The sequence below is a fragment of the Melozone crissalis genome, unplaced genomic scaffold, assembly GCF_028551555.1.
Source record: "Melozone crissalis strain CALT ecotype California unplaced genomic scaffold, PUWL_Pcris_2 ptg000088l_1, whole genome shotgun sequence".
NCBI classification, from domain to species: domain Eukaryota; kingdom Metazoa; phylum Chordata; class Aves; order Passeriformes; family Passerellidae; genus Melozone; species Melozone crissalis.
The window spans coordinates 1611797-1633945 of NW_026535865.1; the positions used below are offsets into that span (position 1 = coordinate 1611797).

At 58.5% G+C, this 22149-nt stretch overlaps 1 protein-coding gene across 1 annotated transcript; it reads right to left on the minus strand.

The window, feature by feature from the left end:
* Positions 1 to 1796: 1796 nt before the first annotated feature.
* Positions 1797 to 13675, minus strand: MEX3D (mex-3 RNA binding family member D). The gene is made up of 2 exons (XM_054290918.1): positions 13216 to 13675; positions 1797 to 3152 (listed from the first exon to the last, which is right to left on the minus strand). Exons 1-2 carry the CDS (start codon positions 13673 to 13675, stop codon positions 1900 to 1902), a joined length of 1713 nt encoding a protein of 570 aa, XP_054146893.1. The 3' UTR covers positions 1797 to 1899.
* Between the last annotated feature and the right edge of the window lie 8474 nt (positions 13676 to 22149).

Here is a 22149-nt window from a genome sequence, read left to right on the forward strand (position 1 = left end):
CCCTGCAGGGGAAGAGTGAAACCCTGGTGCCACAGAGGGTGGGCACAGCTGGGACAGAGTGAAAATGGGGTGACCAAGTGAGTCAGGGATCAGGAGCAGGGACAAAGGTTTGGGTGGGGCAGACCTGAAAGCCCATCCAGTGCCACCCCTGCCATGGCAGGGACACCTCCCACTGTCCCAGGCTGCTCCCAGCCCTGCCCAGCCTGGCCTTGGGCACTGCCAGGGATCCAGGGGCAGCCCCAGCTGCTCTGGGAAATCCATTCCAGGGATGGATTCCACAATTCCTGATTCCCAATCTCCCACCCAGCCCTGCCCTGTGGCAGTGGGAGCCATTCCCTGTGTCCTGTCCCTGCAGGCCTTGTCCCCAGTCCCTCTGCAGCTCTCCTGGAGCCCCTTCAGGCCCCAAAAGGGGCTCTGAGGTGTCCCTGGAGCCTTCTCCTGTCCAGGTGAGCAGGCCCAGCTGTGCCAGGCTGGCTCCAGAGCAGAGGGGCTCCAGCCCTGGCAGCATCTCCGTGGCTCCTCTGGCCTGGCTGCAGCAGCCCCACGTCCTCCTGCTGCTGTTGCCCAGGGCTGGGGCAGCTCTGCAGGTGGGGTCTGACCTGAGCCCAGGGGCAGAGGGGCAGAATCCCCCCCTGCCCTGCTGCCCACGGATGGATTTTGTGACTGGGAACAAGGAGAAGGCCAGAGCCAGAGCAGGATCACCCAGCCTGAGCAGCGAGGTGGCAATGTCCCCTCTGTTCCTGCTCCTGTCCCCAAGCTGGCACCTTCTCCCTGGCCCCAAGGAAATGGGAACAGGCACCAAGAGGCTCCAGGCAGGGAGACACTGGCTAGCACAAGGATTCATATATAGTAAAAAGTCTTTATTAAGAAGGCTTTGAAGTCAAAAAATAAAACTCTTGATACAATTTTCATAACCGTCAAGTCAGCTCAGCAAATATATAATCAGTACTTTAGCCATGTAAGGTTAAAGGTCCGTTATTTTCTTTTTAAAATAAAATATATTTTAGTTTTTAAAATTTATTCAATAAAGTACATATTTTCCTATAAATTCCCTACATATACATAAAGAGGTAAAAAATAAAAAAATAAAACAAAACCAAAGAAACCTAAGGAAAAAAAAAAAGAAAAAAGAAAAGCCCCCCAAAAAACCCCCAAACTAACCCCAAAATAAAATGGAGATAGAAATCTGTCTGGTTTTTGTGACATGGTGTGTTAACTGTGCCCCCTCCATTCCACAACTTCCTGACCTCACATCACACATATCTGGGCAGTTTTCACATTGGCAAAATACAAGATAGACCTGTATTACAGAAAAAAAAAAAATATATATTTATAGAACCACTGAGAATCATCCAAAAAAAAAAAAAACCTACATACAAAAAGAACCACAAAAAAATTATTATAATAATAATAGAATGATTTTAAAAAAATAAAAGACAACCCTTGCGTGTCCTAAAATAAAAAGTGCAACCGGACCTTTTCTTTCTGGTTATTTCAGTTTGCAAACGGAATACTGGTATTTGGGAAGGACTGGTGGAGAACAGCCGGGCTCCCTCCCCAGCCCCACAGCCAGGTGAAGAGTTAAAGCTATTCTGTAAACATCGGAGTTTCCTCCTCGCGGAATTCACGCCCCTCTTTCCTCATCCTCATCATCCTCATCTTCTTCTTCTTCTTCTTCTTCTTCGGCCCCTCGGCCCCCACCCTCCCGACCCCCCTCTCGGCCTCCCCCCGCCCGCCGTGCCCGCCGTGCCCTCTGCGCCTCCGGCCGCCGCCTCGCCCCCCTCCCGCCCCTGCGCCCATCGCATCTGGTATTAAATAAAAAGCTCGATTTCAACAGTAGAAAGTCCTTAAAACGCCGTGGTGTTGGGGTGGAGGGGGCGCCCCGGGCGAGCCCCCGCGCTAGGAGAAGATGTGGATGGCTTGGGTGGCGGGCACGTGGCACGCGGGGCACTGCGGCTGCGCTCGGCCGCAGATGCGCAGGGCGCACTCCATGCAGAACAGGTTGTGGCCGCAGGGCACCAGTGCGGCCATCACCTCGCTCTCCAGGCACACCATGCACTCCCGCGAGCTCTTGCGGTGCCCGTCCGAGCTGCTCGAGTCGGTGGGCGAGCCCGAGGCGGCCGAGATGCTGCCGGGCAGCGAGGAGGAGGAGGAGTAGCCGGTGCTGTTGGAGAAGGAGGAGAGCGAGCCCTGCGCGGGCAGCCAGGCCAGCGCGCCGGCGGGGTCGCTGGGGATGCGCCGCGCCGAGGGGTGCTCCAGCCCCGCCGCCCCGCTCTCGGGCAGCGTGGGTGAGTGGCGCGGCGTGGCCGGGCCGCTGTTGCGTCTCTGCGAGCTGTTGATGGAGGAGCAGCTGCTGAAGGCCTGCAGGGGGTTGCCCGAGCGCTCGAAGGGCGACCAGATGGTGGTGGTGGGCGTGGTGAGGTCGAGGGCCAGGAAGTCGAAGCCGAAGTCGCACTCGTCGGAGCCCAGCGGGGCCGGGGGCTCGCTGAAGGTGCTGTAGGGGCTGGTGGGGCTGGCGGCCGCCACGCGCCCGCTGTAGAAGGACTCGGTGGAGCCGCTGCCCAGCGAGCTCAGGCTGTCGTTGCGCAGCGCGGCCGGCGGGCGCTGGGCCGGGTGCGGGGCCTTGGCCCACGGGGCGGCCGCGCCGCCCTGCAGCTCCAGGCAGACGTCGGTGCCGTTGGAGTGGAAGTCGTTGTCGGCGTTGACGTCGATGAAGGAGCCTGTCCTCATGGTGATGTGCGCCTCGATCTCCTCGCGCGCCCGGTCCACGTTCTCGGGCATGCCCGTCACCTCGAACACGGGCTCCTTGTCCCGGCTGGGCGTCACGATGTACGTGTGCGTCTGCTGCTGGATGCGCTTGATGGTGGCGCCCTTGGGTCCCACCACCAGCCCCACCACGCGGTAGGGGACCCTCACCTGGATGGTGGTCTGGCCCGGCAGGTTGGGGGGCCCCTGCAAGGCCCCCGTCAGCCCGTTGACTTTGTTGCGCGTGGCCCGGATCATGGAGAAGTGCTCGGCGGCCGAGAGGATCTCGCGCTTGGCCATCTCCACGTCCTCCTTCCTGCCCGTGACGATGAACACGGGCTCCTCGCCCCTGACCGGTGTCTTGATGTACGTGTTGGTCTTGGCACGCAGGGCTTTGATTTTGCAGCCTGCAGGACAAGGGAGAAGGGGGAAAAATGACACATCAATGCTGGGGCTCACAGTGAACCTCTGCTCACCCAGGGTGGGGACACAACGGACCAGCAGGAACCAGCAGGAACCAGCAAGAACCACTAGGAACCGGCAGGAACCAGCAAGAATCAGCAAGAACCAGCAGGTACCAGAAAGGACCAGCAGGAACCAGAAGGAACCAGAAGGAAACAGCACGATCCAGCAGGAACTGGCAGGAACCAAAAGGAACCAGCAAGAACCACCAGGTACCAGAAGGAACCACCAAGTACCAGCAGGACCCAGCAGGACCCAGCAGGAACCAGCAGGAACCAGCAGGAACCAGCAGGAACCAGCAGGACCCAGCAGGAACCAGAAGGAACCAGAAGGAACCAGAAGGAATGAGCAGGAACTAGCAAGAACCACCAGGAACTGGCAGGAACCAGAAGGAACCAGCAAGAACCAGCAGGAATCAGAAGGAATCAGCAGGTCTCTCTGGCTCTGCACCTGCAGCATGGACACCCTTGGAGAGCAGGGTTCCTCCTGCCTCTCAGACAGGTGGGGGCTCATGGCTCAGTGCTGTGGGGCTGCCCTGGCCTCTCCCAGCTCCTGGCACTGCTCTGACCCTCAGGGGGTGGGGATCAGCAGGATGCAGCCTGCAGCCCTGCTCCAGTGGGCTGGGACAGGCATGGGCAGAGGTGCCAGGGCAGGCAGCCATGGGGGCACCATCAGGGCCACTGAGCAGGGGAGAAGCTGGATTTACTCCAGAGGTGTTTAAGGAAGTACAAAGAGAATAAAGATGTCAAGATGGAAAGGAAGGAAAAGGCTGTTTGGATCCTGCAGGTCCACTGACACCTATGAGCCAGCAGCAGAACCTGAGGAACAGCCCTGGATGCTTTCCTGGAGGGACAGGGGAGCTGGACCCTGCCCAGGTGGGGACACAGGACACAGCCACCCCCTCCCCTCATGTCCCCCATGGGATCCCCCGTGCTGGGCTGGGGCAGGGGTGCTCCCAGGGCTCTCCCTGTTCAGGAAAGTCCTGCTTCCCCTGCAGGAGGAACGTGATTCAGCAGGCACAGCTGCCCACGGCTGCCTGTGGGATTGAGAGATGGGGCTGCAGCTCTGCCTTGGCCCCGTGCAGCCCTGGGCACAGCCCTGGGCACAGTCCAGCCGGGCTCTGGCCATGGGTCCTGGCAGCATTGTCCAGCCAAAGGCTCCTGCTCGCCTCTGGGGCTGCAGAAGTCTCCAGCTCTCCTCCAGGGCCCCTCTGCTCTGCCCCACTGTCTGTGGCTGCCAGCCCAGCCCCACTCCCTGCACCCCCAGCCCTAATTGCATCCACTCCCAATTAAGTCTCTGCAAACCAGGCACAGCTTAACCAAGCTGAGCTCAGTGAGCACTGGCACACAGCAGTGAGGGACCCCTCTGTCCCCTGCCAGCCCTGAGCTTTGCAGGGCACCCAGCACAGAGCTGGCAGCCAGCAGCGATGGAGGGTGCTGGTCCCTGGCCATGGCAGAGGCTGCTCAGATCCCTGTGGGTGAACAGCTCGGCTCCTCGGGCACAGCCAGGCAGCTGCAAGGGCCTGGCTGGCTCAGGGCACTCCTTCCTTCCCCTCCTCCTCTTCCCAGACGCTCCCTGAGGAAGGGCAGGGCTGCTCTTCCAGCTGTGAGGCTGGAGAAGGAAAGGCCTGGAAGGCTCAAGGGCCTCAGCACATGAAAGATGCAGAGCTCTGGAGAGAGGCCAGAGATGCTCCAGGGCTGGAGCCCCTCTGCTCTGAGCCAGCCTGGCACAGCTGGGCCTGCTCACCTGGACAGGAGAAGGCTCCAGGGACACCTCAGAGCCCCTTTTGGGGCCTGAAGGGGCTCCAGGAGAGCTGCAGAGGGACTGGGGACAAGGCCTGCAGGGACAGGACACAGGGAATGGCTCCCACTGCCACAGGGCAGGGCTGGATGGGAGATTGGGAATCAGGAATTGTTCCCTGGCAGGGTGGGCAGTTGGGTTTCTGTAGCACTGAGATTACAGGGGTGGTTTCTGTGAGCCAAAAGCTTCCCCTGTCTCCACAGAGCCAACTCCAGGATGGACTTGGCACTGGGCAGGGCCCAGCCCAGCAAAGATGGCAGGGACACCTTGGGATCATGGGTTTAAGAAGGAAGAAAGGTCTTGAGCAGCCGTAATTGGGCCTAGGGCAGAGCAGGGTTAGAACCTGTCAGAAGCAGCTCTGCAGACACCCAGGGCAGGGCAGGGCAGGAGCAGGGGCAGGAGCTGAGATTCCCTTGTGGCCTCCAGGGAAAACCATGGTGGAGGCCATGGAAGCCCACAGGGGTGTAGATGCACCTGCAGCCCCAGGAGGAGCCCACAGGGAGCAGGACATGCCCTGGGAAGGCTGTGGGCCTGAGGGGAGCCTGAGCTGGAGCAGGGTCCTGGCAGGGACTGCAGACCCTGGAGAGAGGAGCCCACGCTGGAGCAGCTCTGCTGGAAGCACTTGGGACCCTGAGGGGACCCAGCTGGGACAGGGTGGAGACCTGGAGGGACCTGTGTCCCCTGGGAGGGACCCCACACTGGGACAGGGCTCCAACTCCTCTCCCTGAGCAGCAGCAGGAACAAGGTGAGGACTGTGATCCCCACTGCCACCTCCCTGCACTGCTGGAGGGCACAGGGGGAGCCCAGGAAGGAGGGAGGAGGAAGGGGAAAGTATTTTAAAGATTTATTTTACTTCTCATGGTCCTGCTCTGATTTTGTTAATAATAAATTCAATTACTGCCCCCAAGTTGAGTCTGTTTTACCCTTGTCCATATTGGGTGAGGGATCTCTCCCTGCTCTTATCTCAACCCATGCTGAAAATACAACTCTGCTGTATTTTCTCTCCCCTGTCCACTTGTGGAGGACAGTGATGGAGCAGCTTTGGGGGGTGCCTAAAACCAGCCAGAGCCAACCCAGTACAGTGAGAGAGGCTGCCCAGAGCAGCTGGGGCTGCCCCTGGATCCCTGGCAGTGCCCAAGGCCAGGCTGGGCAGGGCTGGGAGCAGCCTGGGACGGTGCGAGGTGTCCCTGCCATGGCAGGGGTGGCACTGGGTGGGGATTCAACATCCCCTCCAACCCAAACCATTGTGGGATTCTGTGGCTCAGCCAGGGCTGGAATGGCACAAGGAGTTGGGGCAAGTCTGTCCCAAGCAGGTGAATCAGCCCAGGCTGTCCAGCAGAGCAAAGGGGAAGCAGGAGCTGTGCTGCAATCCCAAGGCACTAAACCCTGGGGATGACAAGAAGTAAAAAACTGTCACAGTAAGTGGTGTCACACTGGGTGGTGTCACAGCCAGGCTCTGTGGCACCACCAGGCCCTGCCAGGTGGGTTTATGGCTGGGCACACAGAACAGCAATGGCACAGGGACTGGGGCAGGGCAGAACCATCCAAGGTGACATTTACTGGAGCCATTGCCATGTGCCAGCTCCTGCAGGGCTGTCCTGGGAGAGGCACCTGCAACTCCCACGTTCCCCTCCCAGATGTATCCTGGTGCCTGCTGCAGGATCTGCCCCTGCCCCACTGCTGGGCAAAGCAGGACAAGCCCAGGGCAGTGGGAGGAGGCTCTGCTGTGCCTCCCATGGGCACCAGCTCATGCCCAAGGTCCCAAATTCATCCTCTGCAGCATCACAGACCCATGGGATATCTCAGCTTGGAAGGGACCCACAGGGATGTCCCCGCACAGGCACCCCAACACCCCCACCCTGAGCACCCCTGGGGGCTCCTGGAGCTCTGGCAGCCTTGGCACCATTGCCTGGGCAGCCTGGGCAGTGCCCAGCCCCTTCCCCTTCCCTGAGATCCACTCCAACCCTCAGCAAGTGGCACTTTCAGGATGCAGGAGCTGCACTCAGGAGCCACATCCCACAGGGACATGGCCCAGCGAGGCTCCTCCTCACCCCACCCCATCCCACAGCAGCACCAGAGGGACCCAAACCATCCCAAACCAGGGCAGCACCAAAGAGAGGAAGGGTTTGTCTGGCTACTCCTGTGAGCTGTTCACAGGGACAGAGCCGGAAAGCTTGGACAGAAATCAAAGGGTGCCTGGCTGGGCCAGTTCCACCCTCCTCAAACCAGCAGCACAGGAAGAATGCCCCCATCCCTGCTGGATGCTGCCAGGGCCAAGGATGGCACCAAACCCAGCTGGGGGGGAGCTGGGGATCCCAGGGGAGGGAAGGAGAGGAGGTGGCAGCTCTGGGAGGGTGGGGCTGTGGAGTCGCCCCTGGCTACCCCAGAAGCTCAACAGGAGAGGCTGGGAAGGGAGGAGCTGCCTGGGGCTGTGCTGGCACCAGCACCAGGAACTGCCCCAGAGCATCTCCAGCAGGGGGACACAGCAGGGACCAATCTGTGCTGCCCTGGCCCCAGGCCCAAACCCCTCCTGAGACACCCCCTGGCTGCAGGGACTCCCCAAAGGCCCCAAAGCTGGAGCAGGATGGGCAGTGCCCAGGGCAGTGTTTAACACTGGCATGGAGAGCCATGGCTCTGGGACACTGGGGACAGGTGACACCAGCTCCCAGCAGGATACCCCTGTCCTGCACACCTGCACCCCTGAGGTGGCTGAGTCAGGGCTGCTCCTGCCCAGGATGGGGGGTGGCACCTCATGGCTGAGCCCCCAGAGCCAGATGGAACCGAACTGCAAACGGCTTAACCAGCACCTGCAGCTGGGGATCGTGGCATGGGCTGGGCTGGAAAGGACCTCAGAGCTGAGGTGTCCACCCCTAACCCTAACCCTGCCATGTCCAGGACACCTCCCACTGTCCCAGGTGCTCCCAGCCCTGCCCAGCCTGGCCTTGGGCACTGCCAGGGATCCAGGGGCAGCCCCAGCTGCTCTGGGAAATCCATTCCAGGGATGGATTCCACAATTCCTGATTCCCAATCTCCCACCCAGCCCTGCCCTGTGGCAGTGGGAGCCATTCCCTGTGTCCTGTCCCTGCAGGCCTTGTCCCCAGTCCCTCTGCAGCTCTCCTGGAGCCCCTTCAGGCCCCAAAAGGGGCTCTGAGGTGTCCCTGGAGCCTTCTCCTGTCCAGGTGAGCAGGCCCAGCTGTGCCAGGCTGGCTCCAGAGCAGAGGGGCTCCAGCCCTGGCAGCATCTCCGTGGCTCCTCTGGCCTGGCTGCAGCAGCTCCACATCTTTCTTGTACTTGGAATGATCTGGACCAGCACAAGACATTTCAGATGAGTCCCTGCAAAGCTCCACCCCAGCATGGTGTGCCTCCATCCTGGATGGCCACGTCCCTGTGAAGCTGCTGCAGGAGCAGGGCCATGCCTGAGGGGCTGTGCAAGGGACCTGGAGCTGCCTGAAGTGCCAGTGAGCTCCAGGCCTGGCAGTGCCAGGGCTCAGCCCAGCAGCTGCAGGTGGCACCCACACATTGCCCTGGCCAGGGCTGCAGAGCAGAACAAAGTGCCAGACTGGGCTGCAAGTCTCCACCAAAGTGGCTCTAAAGATCCAAATAAAACAGTCCAAAATGAGAAGATAGAGGGGACAGACCCAGGGATGCTTCAGCACCTGCAGCTGCAGCACAAACACCAAACTGTGAACACCAGGGCCTGGGTGAGGGTGGCTCAGCTGCTGTTACATCCCTGAGGGCACAAACTCACCCTGACACCCAACGGCCACACTCAGCTGGCAGCAAACCCCAGCATTCCTGAGGTGTCCAGGTGCCATTCCAGAGGTGTCCAAGTGCCATTCCAGAGGTGTCACCCCCCTCCAGTGCCAGCCCCCTGTGCCACCAGACCCAGCTGTGCCTGCAGGGACAGCCCCCATGGGGGTGAGCAGGACACTCCTCCCAAACTCTGCCTCAGCTCCAGGCCCTCCTCCTCTTTCACCCTCTCCCCATCCCACACAGCTCCCATTTCTCTGCACTCTGCAGAACTGCCCTGGCTGAACCCATCCCAGCTGCCCTTGGATGGGACATGGTAATTTCTACAGGGAACAGAATCCAGAGAATTCTCCTCAGGATAATGTGCTGATGGAGGCAGGAGAGGCAGCTGCTCTCCCTGGACACCCTCACTGGGCATCACCACAGCAAACCTGGCTCTCTGTGAGCAGCCCCAGGCAGATCAGGGCTGAGAACACTGCAGGAGCCCATGAGGAGCAGCACAGCACTGGGAGAGGGCTGGGCAGGGCCTCTCCATCCATCCCCTGTGCTCCAGGGATGGATCCACACAGCTCATCCACACCCTGACCCCAGCACAGCCCAGGCAGCCTCTGCTCCCACAGCAGGATCCTCCTGCCACGAGGACAGAGCAGCTCATCCCCTTCCAGAGCACATCTCTGTGTCACCAAGGGGCTCTGTGCTGGCTGTGCCCAACTCTGAGTGATAAAACCCAAAAAGCACCAGCAGAGCTTTTCTGGAGCAGCCTCTGATGGCAGCAGGCAGGAGGATGGTGTCTGTCACAGGAACCCTCTGGTGCCTCAGCCATGGCTGTTCCTCTTCCCCAGCTCTGCAGCGTCTCCTGATCCACATTATCCTGGGGAGAATTCTCTGGATTCTGTTCCTTGTCAGAAATTACCCATGTCCCATCCCAAGGACAGATGCAGAGTTCTGGAGCTCCTGGTCCCCTTGGTCCCCAGTGGATGGGCCAGGACAGGGGCCAGGTGTGGAGGAGAAAACGCTGCATCCCTAGCACAGCTCCTCCTCTTGCTGAGTGCTCCCAAACTCTGCACACAGAGCTCAGCCCTGCTGCAGGAATCCAGCACATCCCACCCTGGCTCCTCCTCCAGACACTGGAGAGGGGCAGGGAGGCTGGGCTGCTCTCCTTGGGACACAGTGTGCAGCCAGGGCCAGCTCTCAGATGCACAGACAGATCAGATCCCTCAGCAGCCACATCCATCTGTGTGACCCAGCTCAGGAGCTCCCAGCTCTGCTGGGACCCAGCTGGGAGGAGGCAGCCAGGAAGATGGGCCAGGTGCCTCCAGGGACAGGGCCCTGCCAGGAGACAGCAGAGAGCAGCAGCCCAGAGGAGAGAGGCTCTGAAAGGAGAGGATTCCTTGCACCCCTGTGAGCCATGGTGAGGTTAGAGGTGCCCAGGCTGGCCCAGAGGGGCCCAGGGTCACCCTGTGCATCTCTCAGCATGGGAATGGCAGTGAGGAGAGGTGCCACATGCCATCCTTCCCTGGATTTACCCTTAGAGCATCTTCTACAAACAGCAACTTTCCTTCTGCAGAGCTGTGACAGTCCCCAGGTGTCACAGATGGGGACAGGAGCTGTGGCTCCATTCCCTGGCAGGCACCTGGTGGAAATGCCCCTCCAAAGCTGGCACAGCAGGAATCCACAGCAGCACAGAGCCCAGGTGCCAGTCAGGGCAGCTCCAACCCTGCCCATGCTCCTGGTGAGCCCTGTTATCCCCAAGGCTCTGCTGGATGGCAAGAGGAGCCCACACTGCTCCAGTTGGTGCCACAGCTCTTTGTGGAGATGATCCCTTCCACAGAGGAGTCAGGAATGGGCTGGCAGGAGAAGGGACAGCCAGGGAATCCCACCCCAGCCACGTGGGCAGGGGGAGAGGAGCCCCAGGTCCCAGCTGGAAGAGGAGCCCTAGATCTTGGCTGGAAGAGGAGCCCCAGATCTTGGCTGGCAGATGCTGCTCCGTGGTGGCACCGATGCCAATCCATCCCTGGCTCGTGATAAACACTCCTCCAGCTCAGGGAAGAAAACACCAATTTGATTTAGAGAACAAAGATTTACCTGATGGGCTGCTGCTGCTCCTTTGTGAAAGAGTTAAATTAGGGCATCTGAAGGAGAGAAACTGAAGAAAAGAAGTAGGAGAAGTTGTGTCCAAGTGCCTGTGTCCCATTCCAGCCTGCACAGGACAGGACAGGACAGGACATCCACATGCTGGTCCTGGCTGCCAGGACCTCCCTGTCCCCACGTGCCACAGCAGCCAGGTCTGGGCAAAGCAGGACAGGTCCCAAAGAGCCCCAAAGTGAGATCCCGACTCCAGCCCCTTCCAGGGCACCCAAGGCACATCTTCATCCCTTCCCATGTTCCAGGTGCGGCAGCACCACAAATTTCTGCTCCTTGGGTCACAACCAAGCTGGGCAGTGAGGCAAAGACAAGAGTGACAGGGACATGGTCTGGGTGACCCAACCCAGCCCTGCAGTGTCACCAGCAGGGCACATTTTGTCACCACGATGATGATGGTCCAGCCAAACACCCCAAGGCTCAGCTCTACAGCCAGACCTCACTGCCACGGGGCTCCCAAAACTGAGGGAGACTCGCAGGGAGGCCCTGGGAACCAGAAGGTGTGGAGGGACAGCAGCACGAGGTGGGTGAGAAGGGCTCTGCTCGCTGTGAGCCCTGAGGAATAAACTCAGTACTGCTCAGCTACACCTGAGCATCCCTGCTGTAATCCAGCTGCCAGTGGCACGGGGAGCAGCTGGAGCACAAAGGCACTGCTGCCAGCCCCGTGCTGCCCACTGCCCATCCCAGTGTGACTGAGGGTGCTGAGTGCCCCTCCTCAGCAAAACCCCAAACTGTGGGGTCCCGCAGCATCCCGGCAGGCCAAGAGCAGAGAGAGGCAGCAAACACAAAGGGAAACCCTGGAGAAGGGTGAAGGCTGTTCCTGCCCAGGGGCTGCGGCTGCAGCAGGGAGCTCCAGCTCACAGCCGGCCCCAGTTATCTCCAGCACCCTCTTAAAGCCAATATAATGTTTTCTTCGCCAGTATTTTTTAAATAAGTTTCACGAGCTCACGGAGCTTAGCGAGCACCCAAACTCCACCGAGGTACCTGGCTGTGCCCCGAACTCCTCGGGGTGCAGGAGGGGCAGCACCGGGGTCTCACAGCACCGAAACACCGAGGGCAAAGCAGGCACGGACCGGCAGCCCCCGGGCCGAACGCGGCCGTTCCCAGTGGGCTCCCAGCAGAGCCCAGCCCGGCACAGCTTCGGTTCCACCAAATCCAGGTCTCATCCAGCCCGGGAGGAGGAGGAGGAGGAGCAGGGCGCGGTGCCACGCTCCGCTGCCCGGCTCTGCCCCGGCGCTCCCCGCGCCCGGCGGGGTCCGGCAGCCCGGGGGGAGCCGCGGCCGGGGCGGCGGGACCGCGGAGGGGGGCACGGAAAGTTGGGAGGCCGGGAAGCGGGGCCGGCTGGGAGGCAGCGCAGGCCAATGGGAAGCGCAGAGCATGATGTCACCGCGCTCATCACAGCATGGCTCTGGCTAACAAAGAGAACAATGAGCCTGCCCAGCTCCCCGCTTCCCCCCTGGAAAAAGAAGCCCCCCGACCCCCGGGCCGCAGCCCCCCGGGCACGGAGCGCTGGGAGCCGCCGGGCGAGGGCAGGGCTGGGCTGCCGGAGCCCACAAGGGCAAAACAGCCCCGAGGTCACGCTCCCTGCCAGGGGATTCCTGCCGGGATCCTTGCGGGCAGCAGCTCCCTTCCTTTTCCCTTTTTTTTTTTCTTTAAATCCTCCACCCTGGGTGTTTTCTTTTTGATTTTTCCAGGTGAAAGTTTGGTTTATTCGGTACGTCCTGGAGACAAAGCCCACTCGAGGCACACCCACCCGGCGGGGGCTGGGGCGTCCCTTTGTGACAGGTGGGTGCGAGGGGCTCCAGGGCCGCCTGCGGAGCTCCGGCCAGCACCACGAGCGGGTTAATGACCATTTATATGGGATTTATCAGCAGGATTTGTAAACGAAGGCTGAGATAAGGGGCACCGCTTACACGCCGGGTCTGAGATACGGAGCTGGAGGGGAGGGGGCACAGGCACAACTACAATGAAAGCAAAGCTCTCGCCTGCCTCGCTTCGTGTCCTGGCAGCTCCCACGGCCTCGCGTGGCTCCCGGGAACTTTCCGTGGGCAGCCGGCGTTATCCCAGCCAGGCCGATGGCCGATGGAGTTTAATTTCCAGTTTAATTGCCATTTCCAGGCAGTTCGCTGGGACCGGCGCGGAGCGCGGCTCCCGGGACCCGCGGCCGACTTTCGCGGCCGCGGCGGTGTCGCCGTTAAGTTTCCGCCTCCGCAGGGAGACAAAGCCCCGAGACTGCCCCAAATCGCGGCGGGCGGCGCCAGGGAGGGAGGGAGGGAGGGGGTGCCCGTGTCCCGCCGTGTCCCCACGCCGCGTTACCTTGCCGGCCCACGATCTCGGCGACGTGCTCGGAGCTGGGCACGGGCACGCACTCGGTCATGTTCACGCTCTTCTTCCTGCTCGCCGACGGCTCGGGCAGCAGCGCGGGCGGCCCCAGCGGCGGGGCCAGGCTGCCGAAGGCGCCCGCGGCCGGGGCGGGGGCCGGCACCGGGGAGCCGCCGCCGCCGCGCTCCCGCTCCCTTAGGCCGCCCGGCCCCGCGCCGCCCGCCGGCTCCTCCGCGCCCTCCAGCCCCAGCAGCGAGAGCTGGTCCAGGGCGAACCTCAGCGCGGCGGCTTCGCCCTGCGCCGGCGGCCCTGGCGGCCCCTCCCGCTCCCGGCCGGGCTCGGGCTCCGGCGGCGGCTCCTGCCCGGCGGGCGGCGGCGGGCTGAGCAGGGTGAGGCAGCGCGGCGGGCCGCGGGCCGGCTGCCCGGGTTCGGGCTGGTACATGGAGCCGGGCATGGCGCGGAGCGGGCGCGGAGCGCAGCGGGCCGGGGCCGGGGCCGGGGCGGTGCCGCTGCCCGGGGCCGCCGCCGCCGCCTCCCAGCGCCCCCCGCCCCGCCCGGCGATGGGCAGGCCTGCGCCCCCCGCGCGCATGCGCGATACGGCCCCGCCCTCCGACCAGGGGCCCTCCCCGCCGGAGCTCCGCCCACCGGGCCACGCCCTTCTGTGCCCCGCCCATCCCGGAGCCGCGACCCGGGGAGAGGGTCGGGAATCTGGGGAGGGGTGCCCGAGAATTTGGGTGGTTCTGAGCAGCCCGGAGGGGTCCGAGCATGGGGGAAAGGGGGCCCTGAGCATCGCAGGGGGAGGGGAGCGGTCCAAGCATGGCTGAGGCGTTCTGAGCATCCCAGGGGAGCTCCGAACACCCCGGGCAGGATCCGAGCGTGCCCGGAGGGGTCTCCTAAAATTGCAGCGGGTACTGAGCATCCCAGACACACCCCAGCATCGCAGATGGTTCCGAGCATCCCGGGAGCGTCCGGCCATCCGAAGGGACCCCGACCATCACGGGGGGGCGGGTGTCGATCATCCCGAGGGGTCCGAGCATCCCCGGGGCCCCGAGCATTCCCGGCGCCCGGCACCGCCGCCCTCCCCCATCCGCAGCTCATACTCCGCTGTTCCCAGCGCGGAGCGGGGCTCGGTGCCTGAAAAGAGCCGCCAGCACCGAGGGAGGCGGGAGGCACCGGGCGGGGACAGCTCGGCAGTGCCACCGCTGCGATGGGAGCGAGCGGGTCGGTGGGAACCGCAGGAACCGCAGGGAGCGGAGCGGCGGCAGCAGCCCCGGCACCGGGCAGCCGCAGCAACCCCCCCCCCCCGCCCAGGCACTCGGACAGAGCCGTGGCAAGCCCCGCACCAGGACCGCTGGATTCCTCCTTCTCTCCGAGTTACTAAACTTAGGAAAACATCAAATCTGTCTTTCCCCTTGGATCTTCAGCTTCTGTTTCACAGAGCACTCTGGGGTGGAAGGGACAGTCCGGTTCCAAGCCCCAGTTTTGCTGCTCACTCTCAGCAGCCTGGAGCCCCCGAGCCCAGGGATCCCCATCACCCTCCCCACAGGGTCACCACAGCAGGTCCCTGCTGCCTGGATGTCCCCCCATGGGTCACTGCCAAGCAGCCTCCAAACCCTTTGTCCCCGGGCCCTTCCACAGCCAGGATTCAGAAAACCTTCCTGAGCGTGCTGGCCCTGCACTCTCCTTCCCTGGAAAACCACAGAGCAATTCCCAGCTCCCCCAGGACCCCACATGCCCAGACATTCCCACTCCACACTCAAGTTTCATTTTCCCATTTACACAGAATTGTCTTTCCCCATCACTGTCTTCGGGATTAATTCAAGCGTTTGGCTTGGAATTGTTTTTAATTGCAGGAACCATCAGTGTCTGGGCTAGAACCCCCCCTTCAATCCACCCACTCTGTTCCCATTTCAGATCCCAGGAAACATTAACTCTTGCTTCTCCATGGCCCCAAAACAAGCCACATGGCCTGGCTCTGTGACTCTTCTAGGGACAGAATTACACATTCTGATACTTTGAAAAGGACACCTGAAACTTCTGTGGGATCTTTCCAGCAAGGCAACAGCCACCAGGAAGTGCCTCTTTAATTCTTTCCCCTCCTCTCACCTGACAACTAACTCATCATCTTCCAGATGCTAAAAAGTTTAATGAAAACAGTTAACAAGCTGCTTCTCCTCCTGCTTTGCCTCTTCTTCCTCTCCTCCTGCTTTCTCTCCACAGGACTCAGCTGTGAACTCCCACCAGCCCTTTTCTTCTGTGGCTGTTGCAGAGAAAGCTGAATAACTTCTGTTTTACCCCCAAAAACTCAATTTCATGGAGATGTGTCCATATCCATCCCAATTCCTGTGCTTACACAGATCCAACAGCACCAGCACAGCTCTGGGAATCCTCCCACTCCAGATCTGCCTTCTCCATGCCATGAGCTGTTCAGAGAGCTGACAGGCTCCAGGATTATTGCACGGGATCCTTGAATATCCCAGCTTGGAATGCACCCACAGGGAACCTTGTCCCTGCACAGGCACCCCAACACCCCCACCCTGAGCAGCCCTGGGAGCTCCTGCAGCTCTGGCAGCCTTGGCACCATTCCCTGGGCAGCCTGGGCAGTGCCCAGCAGCCTCGGGGGGCAGAACCTTGCCCTGAGCTCCATGCCAAGGCCTGGCACAGCTCCATGCCAGTTTTGCACCTATTGAGAGAAGTTTCTCCTCCAGGGACAGACACAGGAAAACCAAATCTGAGCTTGAGACATTCCCTCCCCTCTGGTTCTTCACTTGCCAAAATATTTAATATAGTAAGTAAAACCAGCTAAAAATAGTGGGGTTTCCACAACTTGAGACAGAAGGGTACAACCCCTCCTGGCTGAGCTCCTTTTGTTCCCAGATAATGGAGGAAGCTCAGGCATGACCAGCACTGGCTCTGGTAACTCCAGCAGGCACCTTGAGCAGGCCAAGAGGGCTGCACAGGGACCTGACCAGCTCCTCAGGGATGTCCCTGCTGCAGTTCCAACACCAAACACACTCCTGGCCACCACAGGCCACCACACCAGCAGCTCTGAAGCCACTGACAAGTCCCTTTCAAATCCCCCTCAGGAGCTGCACTCCCAGCACTGCCATTTCTGTCTCTCTGCTCTCTCAGTCCTTTTGGGAAATTTCTACATCAAGTCCAACAACACCCAGGGAAACTGCCAGTTGTTATTTTAAGCACTTTGGCAAACCTGGTTTGTAGATGTTGTGCCTCTGATCTGTTCCATTTTCAGCAGAACTAGCTCACACTTTTTTCTCAGAGCCTGACTTCCACACATGACACCAAGCAGCCTTTGGGGTTTTTTTAACCTGAGCAATTAGCAGTTCTTAAAGAGCCTTGTGTCTCCCATTAGCAGAGGAAATGAGTCTACAAAGCAGGGAAGTTGCTCAGCACAACTCTGTTTCTGTACCAGAACAGGACCATGCAGAAGAACCAACTTCACTAAACACAAGAGGAAAGAGAAGGCACTTGCTGCTTCCAGGGACATCTGTCCAGGTGCTTCCCCATCTCCCAGCAGAACTCATTCTCAAATGTTTGTGGCACCTGTAACAATTTGGTGTCTGACCATGAAAGCTGGGGCTGCTCCTGGATCCCTGGCAGTGCCCAAGGCCAGGCTGGGCAGGGTTGGAGCAGCCTGGGACAGGGGAAGGTGTCCCTGCCATGGCAGGGGTGGCACTGGGTGGGCTTGAAGGTCCTTCCCAACACAAACCATTGTGGGATTGTGTAATCTACAGAATGAGGTCCCCAAAAATAACAGGATCCCATGTACAGACAAGGGTTCCAGAACACTGGACTGAAGCACACCAGGTGTCACAACCCATTGAGGGGTTTCCAATACAGAGAAAAAACAACAGAAGCTCAGCAGAGCCTCAGTGCCAGCAGAGCTCCAACTCCCTCAGGAACAGCTCTGCAGCTGCTGCTCACTCCAGGCCAAGTGTGCAATGGCACAAGTGACAATATCTGAGCTGGAATGTTTATTCTGCAATAGGGAGCATCCTTTGTAGATGCACCCCTAAAGATGGGATCAGTGAACAGAGACGGGAACCCTCCTGCTCCCTCTCCAAAAAACCCCACATTTCTCACAAAATCATCCCAGACTGATTTGGGTTGGAAAGGAGGCTAAATCCCATCTAATGTCACCATGGCAGGGACACCTCCCACTGTCCCAGGCTGCTCCCAGCCCTGCCCAGCCTGGCCTTGGGCACTGCCAGGGATCCAGGGGCAGCCCCAGCTGCTCTGGGAAATCCATTCCAGGGATGGATTCCACAATTCCTGATTCCCAATCTCCCACCCAGCCCTGCCCTGTGGCAGTGGGAGCCATTCCCTGTGTCCTGTCCCTGCAGGCCTTGTCCCCAGTCCCTCTGCAGCTCTCCTGGAGCCCCTTCAGGCCCCAAAAGGGGCTCTGAGGTGTCCCTGGAGCCTTCTCCTGTCCAGGTGAGCAGGCCCAGCTGTGCCAGGCTGGCTCCAGAGCAGAGGGGCTCCAGCCCTGGCAGCATCTCCGTGGCTCCTCTGGCCTGGCTGCAGCAGCCCCACGTCCTCCTGCTGCTGTTGCCCAGGGCTGGGGCAGCTCTGCAGGTGGGGTCTGACCTGAGCCCAGGGGCAGAGGGGCAGAATCCCCCCCTGCCCTGCTGCCCACGCTGGGGCTCAGCCCAGGACAGGGGGGGTTTCTGGGGCAGCCTGAGCCTCTCACCCACCAACAGCCCAGGTCCTTCCCCCAGAGCTGCTCTCTGTATTTTATTTTACCATTCGTCTAAATCAGACCACATTAGCCAAATCCTATAAAATGGGATCCAAAATTTAGAGGAAAAAATACTTTTAAAGAACAATTCTAGCTGCTCTTCTCCTCTTTAGGAGGTCAATCTCTACTTTCTGCAGCTCTCCAAGCACAGAAGGCACAGGCTTGGAGCAGAGCACAGAAGAGGTGCTGCAGCTCCGAACAGAATCACAAAAAAGCCCTTACTCTGTGTGGGAAGGCTAAAGGGAATATTTCAGCACATCAGGAGCTGAATCACTGCATGTGGGTGGAGCCAGACAGATTGACAAGATGTGGAACTTGAAAGATGACCTCAGCCCGAGATCAATCATCCCACAAAGTCGCTGACTGAGGGAACAGCACAGGGGGACAGCTCAAGGTGAGGAGGCTCAGTGTCACCCTGGTGCCACAGCTGCAGCACAGGCACAAGCTGAGGTCACCCAAGGCCTGCCCAATGGGATCCCTCAGCCCCATCTCTGCCACAGCACCCTCAGAGGCTCCCTCCCTGCAGCAGGACATGAAAGAGGCACCTTGGGGGAAGCCATTAGCACAGGGCTCTTTTCATGCATTAGATGAATGAGGAATTGAGCTGTCAGGTAATGACTTTGGAGTTGTGGAGAAGCCAACTTGATGGAAAGCTAAGAATTAATTGCAGATCAGACAAAAGCATGAAGAAATAAAAGCTGGTACACCACGCTTTCAGGTTTTACAGCCCTTCAGATCAGCAAACCCCACAGAATGTGCCCAGCAGGCTAATCCAGGACATGGAACTGAACTCATCGTGCAAACAAAAACACATCAGGAACTTTTTAGGACTCAACTTTTTCCAGAAGCTCAAGCTTGAGGGTCCATAGCCCACCTTGAGCACCATGTCCAGCTCTGGGCAACAGCAGCAGGAGGACGTGGGGCTGCTGCAGCCAGGCCAGAGGAGCCACGGAGATGCTGCCAGGGCTGGAGCCCCTCTGCTCTGGAGCCAGCCTGGCACAGCTGGGCCTGCTCACCTGGACAGGAGAAGGCTCCAGGGACACCTCAGAGCCCCTTTTGGGGCCTGAAGGGGCTCCAGGAGAGCTGCAGAGGGACTGGGGACAAGGCCTGCAGGGACAGGACACAGGGAATGGCTCCCACTGCCACAGGGCAGGGCTGGGTGGGAGATTGGGAATCAGGAATTGTGGAATCCATCCCTGGAATGGATTTCCCAGAGCAGCTGTGGCTGCCCCTGGATCCCTGGCAGTGCCCAAGGCCAGGCTGGGCAGGGCTGGGAGCAGCCTGGGACAGTGGGAGGGGTCCCTGCCATGGCACTGGATGGGTTTGAGGTCCTTTCCAACTCAAACCATTCCAGGATTCTGTGTATCAGAAAACTTGACATTTGTAAATGCAAATGAAACCAGATTTCTTCAGCACAGCATTTCTGAATTTTGCCACTGAAGACAAACCTGTTCAGGTCACTCATTGCCCAGTTCTGTGCAGTCTCCAACTGCTGCTCTTTGTGAATCTGCAAGGTAAGAAAAATCCAATCTGAGACTTATTTAATGAATTGACTGAAAGCTTTCCCATTGGAGGCCAATATCATTTCTTACCAGTAGTTATTGTTATCAGCTAGTCAGCACTAGTTTTGGATATTGGTAACAACCAGCAACACTAAATGAGATTGCTGAGCAATGCCCTGACAATTCCAAGTGCATTTGGTGGGTCATTCTGGAGTTCAAAACGTTTTTCTCTCCCCACCCTCCCAAATGTTCTGTCACTGTAAATACCATTTAGCACACACTGTTCTGTGCTGTTCTCTCCTACACTCCAGCTACTCACGGGATCAGCCTGAGGAGGAGGGGGAGACAGGTTTTCCCTCATTAATTCAAGTTGATCCCTGCTAATCTGAGAACAAATCCCAATTTTTAGCTCACTACAGCCCATAGAGGACATTATTTTCTGTGCTGCAGAATTAGGACACCACCTTCCCATGGCTGTGTTTCATTAAAGCAGGAAGGTAAAATAGGCAACACTGGGATCCTCAATCGACCCCAGAGTCTGGAGCAATTCCAGCAGATGCAGAAATTCCTGTTCAGAGTGACAACAGTGAGGAATATGCATTTACGTGATAGGGGAGAAGAGGTATTATCCAAGTATTTGCATGGGCACCTGGACTCTTGGAGATTGTTCTTATGCACATAATCCCAAATAACCAGGATTTCCTGACTGGAGAGTTATTACCAAAAAACTTCCTTTTTCTCCATTATTCATTCTCCTGCCTCCTCCCCCTTTAAACACATTATCCCACTCTTTCCAAGGACCAGGACAATCAGCCCAGACAGAATGGTCCCTCCTTAAAGCAAGACAAAAGCACATGACTCAGGAGTCCTGCTTCATTCACATCCCACAGAGCAGCAATGAGAATTTAATATTGGGATATTGGGAAGGGATTCCTGGCTGAGAGGGTGCCCAGAGCAGCCCCTGGAGCCCTGGCAGTGCCCAAGGCCAGGCTGGGCAGGGCTGGGAGCAGCCTGGGACAGTGGGAGGTGTCCCTGCCATGGCAGGGGTGGCACTGGATGGGCTTTAGGGCCTTTCCAACCCAAATTCCAGCCATGGCATCAGAGCCTCCCCAGGCAGGGTTTGACAGGCCTGCACTCCCAGAGTCCAGCCATGTCATCCCTGGCTCTCTGCTCTTCCTGCTGGGCTGAGTTTACAAGCAAGAAAACTCCTCCCTTTCCTTGCTCAACAGCCAGTTCAGCAAGCTCAATTTCAGATGTGAACTGAGCCAACTTTTCCTGGGCAGAACCACCTCCAAGAGCTCTGCTGGCCAAACCCAGACTGCACCAATATCCATTCCATGCTTTGCACAAAATTTAATCCAGCTAGAATTCAGGAAAAATAACACTCCCCAAACAGCAGGGAAATGACATTCCCTTTAAATCTTGAATTTTGTAAAACAAAGTGGAGAGGAAAAAACTGTAGCCATCAACACCCTATGCTGAAGAGAACATTAATTAATGAAATATAAGCATTGCCCCAATTCCACTCATTGCTCTTAAGTACATTATTTACTAATCATCTGCCTAACAAGTTGTACCTCCAAGCAGCTGCTTTCTCCACCCTGGGGACAGATTTGATGATGGCAGACACTTCATGCCCGTCAGTCACGTCCAGGGCTGAGATAACACAAACTAATCCAGTTGTTATTGCAGCAACATGAAACACATCATGGTCAGTGAAAACAAACACTTCATTTCCTCACCTTGGTAAGCAGGTGAAGTTATTTCACTTTCTCTGGCTGTGAGAAGAGTCCTGGGTTCTTTCTGGCACTTTGTTGGCACTTTGCACAAGCAACTCCTCAATGAAATATCAATGAAAACATAAACTTTGTAAACTGAAGGAAAGAGAACTGGGAAAGGAGTGGAGGGGATGAAACAAGAGAGTTGGCAGCAATTTAAGTTGATATTCAGTGCATCAAAATATGAGTGTCAACATCTCAACCTCCTGTGGTATGGTGCCTCAGTGGTGTGTTTAAATCCAAGTAAAAGCAGATAAAGACATCTCCAGATATTAAACAGGTTTTCAAAGAGCCAGTGTCAGAGTAAGACTGCTCTGGTTACAAGGACAGCTCTGGGGTGGGATATGAACTGCTGGAGCTGAGATTCAAAGGGCCACATGGGAACAGACTCAGGTTGAGCCAGGAAGCTTTAGATTGGATATTAGGGATATATATTTTGTTTTTCCCCCCAGAAAGGGTTGTCCAGCCCTGGCACAGGCTGCCCAAGGCAGTGGTGGAGCCATCCTCCCTGGGGTGTTGAGAAGCACTGTGGATGTGACACTTGGGGACAGGGTTTAGTGGTGAATGTGGTGGTGCTGGGCTGATGGTTGGACTTTATTATCTAAAAGATCTTTCCTCACCTTAATTCTGTGACTCTGTTACCAACCTGCCCAAGAGATGGACACCCTGGCAGCCTCTCCCTTGCTGGGGACACAGGAGAGGATTCTGGAGAAGACTGAATTGCTTTCCACAAGTTCCCCTCCACGTTCCCCTCTGCCAGGCTCCAGATGCCCAGATCCAAATCTCAGACTGGAGCCCCCAAGTGAACCCCCAGAGCATCTCCACTGGGAGAAAGGGAAAGGGCAGAGCACAAAACTCCAGGGAGGGCTTGAGGCAGACTAGAGGAACC